Raw genomic sequence first — 2296 nt, 5'->3', positions numbered from 1 at the left:
CGAAGTGCTGTCCTGTGCTGTTGGGTTCTACTGGCCGTTGGATGGCAATGAACGGCAGATGCTGGGCTCGGGGCACGGTGTGCCCTGTGAACCTCAGGGCACTGGATCTTCAGTCCTATTCTTGTACTCTCACATTTTTCTACTAGTTCTTTCTCGATTTCCCTAAAAAAAAATATTGTCGATGGCAGGGAGGAGTACGGAGGAGGCGCCGGCGACGGTGAGCGGCTACGAGCTGCGGGAGCGCCTGGGCGGGAGGCCCCCGTTCACGTCCGTGTGGCGCGCGATCCTGCTGTCGACCGGCGCCCCCGCGGCGGTGAAGCAGGTGTGGCTGGCCGGCCTCCCCGGCCGCCTCCGGGACAGCCTCGACTGCGAGCTCCGCTTCCTCGCTGCCGTCAGCCACCCCAACATCGTCCGCCTCCTCGAAGTCATCCAGGTACTGCCTTCTCTTGGCCGTAATTAGTATATGTCATCTGGTCTTCTCCTACCAATCGGATTGGTGTTCATTTTGTCTCAGACTCAGGGCTGCCTCTACCTCGTCATGGAACTCTGCGAAGGAGGAGACCTGGCGAGCTACATCGAGCGGAGCGGCAGGGTGGAGGAGCGCGTGGCCAGAAATTTCATGAGACAAATCGGTAAATTGATTGACCCATCAGCCATTCCTAATTGTTTGTCAAATTTTACAAGATGTGATGTGAAAGAAAATGAGCTTGCCCCTTGTGGCTGGCAGGAGCTGGTTTGCAAGTGCTCCGCAGGCACCATGTCGTCCACCGGGACTTGAAACCTGAGGTCCAGTGACTGAAATCACTCTTGATTTATTTGTGCGTAATGTTTGCTAACTAGGTTGAACCATCTCTTTTGAACTGATGGAAGCGTTGAATGTTGCAGAATATCCTACTCTCTTGTCCTGACAGCAATGCGATACTCAAAATATCTGATTTCGGCCTCTCCAGGTACGTTCTAAAATGTACAACTCTTGGACTGAAATAGGAATGCAAGCAGAACTTCTATTCTTTCAGTTACCTGCGAAATCATTAGACGTTCTTTCAACATCTGCTAGCCACTGAGCCACATAACAGTAGCAGCTAAAAAAACACATCGTGATGCTAAACTTGATGGACTGGTTGTAATCTGATAAGTTAGGCTCCTTAGGCTTGGGCATCATGTTTTTGGACAAACAAAGTTGAAAGGAACATTTGTTGCTGCTTGTTAGGGTTCTTCATCCTGGGGAGTTTGCAGACACAGCCTGTGGCACCCGTTTGTACATGGCCCCAGAAGTCATGCTGTTTCAGAAGTACGATGACAAGGTATGCTGCACGTGCTCACATGCCCAACAATTTTTATCAACACGAATAGGAGAAATCTGAACATCTCTTTTGTGCAGGTAGACTTGTGGAGTATCGGTGCCATCCTCTTTGAGCTCTTGAATGGTTACCCGCCGTTCCGCGGTAGAAGCAATGTGCAGGTACTAGGGTTGAAGGCTATCAGAAATTTAGTTTTCACAGTGGTCCTTGGCTCAAATATTTCGTTCTTTAGTTGCTTCAGTGCATAAACAGGACTAGGTCCCTTCCATTCTCGGAACTCGTCACACCCAGCCTGCATCCTGACTCAATCGACATATGCACCAGACTACTATGCGCAAATCCAGGTTCGTCACTGGTCATGCTGCCTCTTACTCCACCCCAAAATTTCTGAAACATTGGATATTATACATTTCGACGCCTGTTTTCAGTGGAGCGGCTGTCCTTGCAAGATTTCATCAACCACGGCTTCCTCAGGCCACAAATGCCACAGTGAAACGAGATTTTGGCGCTGAGCAGTATTATCTGAAGCAGAGAATTCACTGACTTGTTTCTTGTACTGGACTGGCTTCAAAGCTTAGGATCGGTTGATTAGTTTCTGTACTTGATGTATAAAAAAGGTATGGATATCTAGGGAATTTATAAAAGTGAAAACCAGTACGTTTTGATGTACATTATAACTGAAAACAAAAACACTGGATTCTTGAATCAGTCCACAATACAAGATGGTAATGAGTATAGGTTTTACAGTCAGTGCATTTTTTCTGATGCTACTACTTCGCATGTTCTGGTTTGCAAACAGTGTTGTGGCTGACATTGTTTGTGGCATGCTTTACTTAATTCCGCTCATATACAACTGATGGCTTCTACATATACAAATGAAAGAAAACACTTGTACCTTACATACATGATGAAAAGAAAATACTCTCTTCCCTGACTAGCTTGTTTTCTCAGGCAAGCAGGCCCGTAGAGATGAATAAACCTGAGTACTTGATGAC

The 2296-nt window shown here is 47.3% G+C and overlaps 1 protein-coding gene across 3 annotated transcripts; it reads left to right on the top strand.

The window, feature by feature from the left end:
• Positions 1-2051, top strand: LOC127294210 (serine/threonine-protein kinase ATG1t). 3 transcript variants are annotated; one of them, XR_007846435.2, is made up of 8 exons: positions 1-433; positions 515-632; positions 728-786; positions 886-950; positions 1211-1304; positions 1382-1462; positions 1554-1645; positions 1730-1769. XR_007846435.2 is itself a non-coding variant. In XM_051323965.2 (8 exons), the coding sequence occupies exons 1-8, from the start codon at positions 182-184 to the stop codon at positions 1792-1794; spliced, it is 837 nt and encodes a 278-aa protein (XP_051179925.1). In that variant the 5' UTR covers positions 5-181; the 3' UTR covers positions 1795-2051. The 3 variants fall into 3 exon arrangements, 2 of the variants coding, with proteins under 2 accessions (XP_051179925.1, XP_051179924.1); XM_051323965.2 differs by having other exon boundaries at positions 5-433; positions 1543-1645; positions 1730-2051; XM_051323964.2 differs by having other exon boundaries at positions 18-433; positions 1534-1645; positions 1730-2051.
• The last annotated feature ends 245 nt before the right edge of the window (positions 2052-2296 follow it).

This window comes from Lolium perenne, chromosome 4, assembly GCF_019359855.2.
Source record: "Lolium perenne isolate Kyuss_39 chromosome 4, Kyuss_2.0, whole genome shotgun sequence".
Taxonomy (NCBI): Eukaryota; Viridiplantae; Streptophyta; class Magnoliopsida; order Poales; family Poaceae; genus Lolium; species Lolium perenne.
Note: the sequence above shows the minus strand (reverse complement) of the source record. Positions and strands in the feature narration are given on the sequence as shown.

What these genes read in the sequence shown, in the direction of transcription:
- LOC127294210 (XM_051323964.2), top strand. Translation starts at nt 182, where the DNA reads ATGGCAGGGAGGAGTACGGAGGAGGCGCCGGCGACGGTGAGCGGCTAC. An exon ending in TTCAGAAGTACGATGACAAG is followed by an intron (nt 1,305 to 1,381) that starts GTATGCTGCACG and finishes TCTTTTGTGCAG; the next exon opens with GTAGACTTGTGGAGTATCGG. An exon ending in GCGGTAGAAGCAATGTGCAG is followed by an intron (nt 1,463 to 1,533) that starts GTACTAGGGTTG and finishes TTCGTTCTTTAG; the next exon opens with TTGCTTCAGTGCATAAACAG.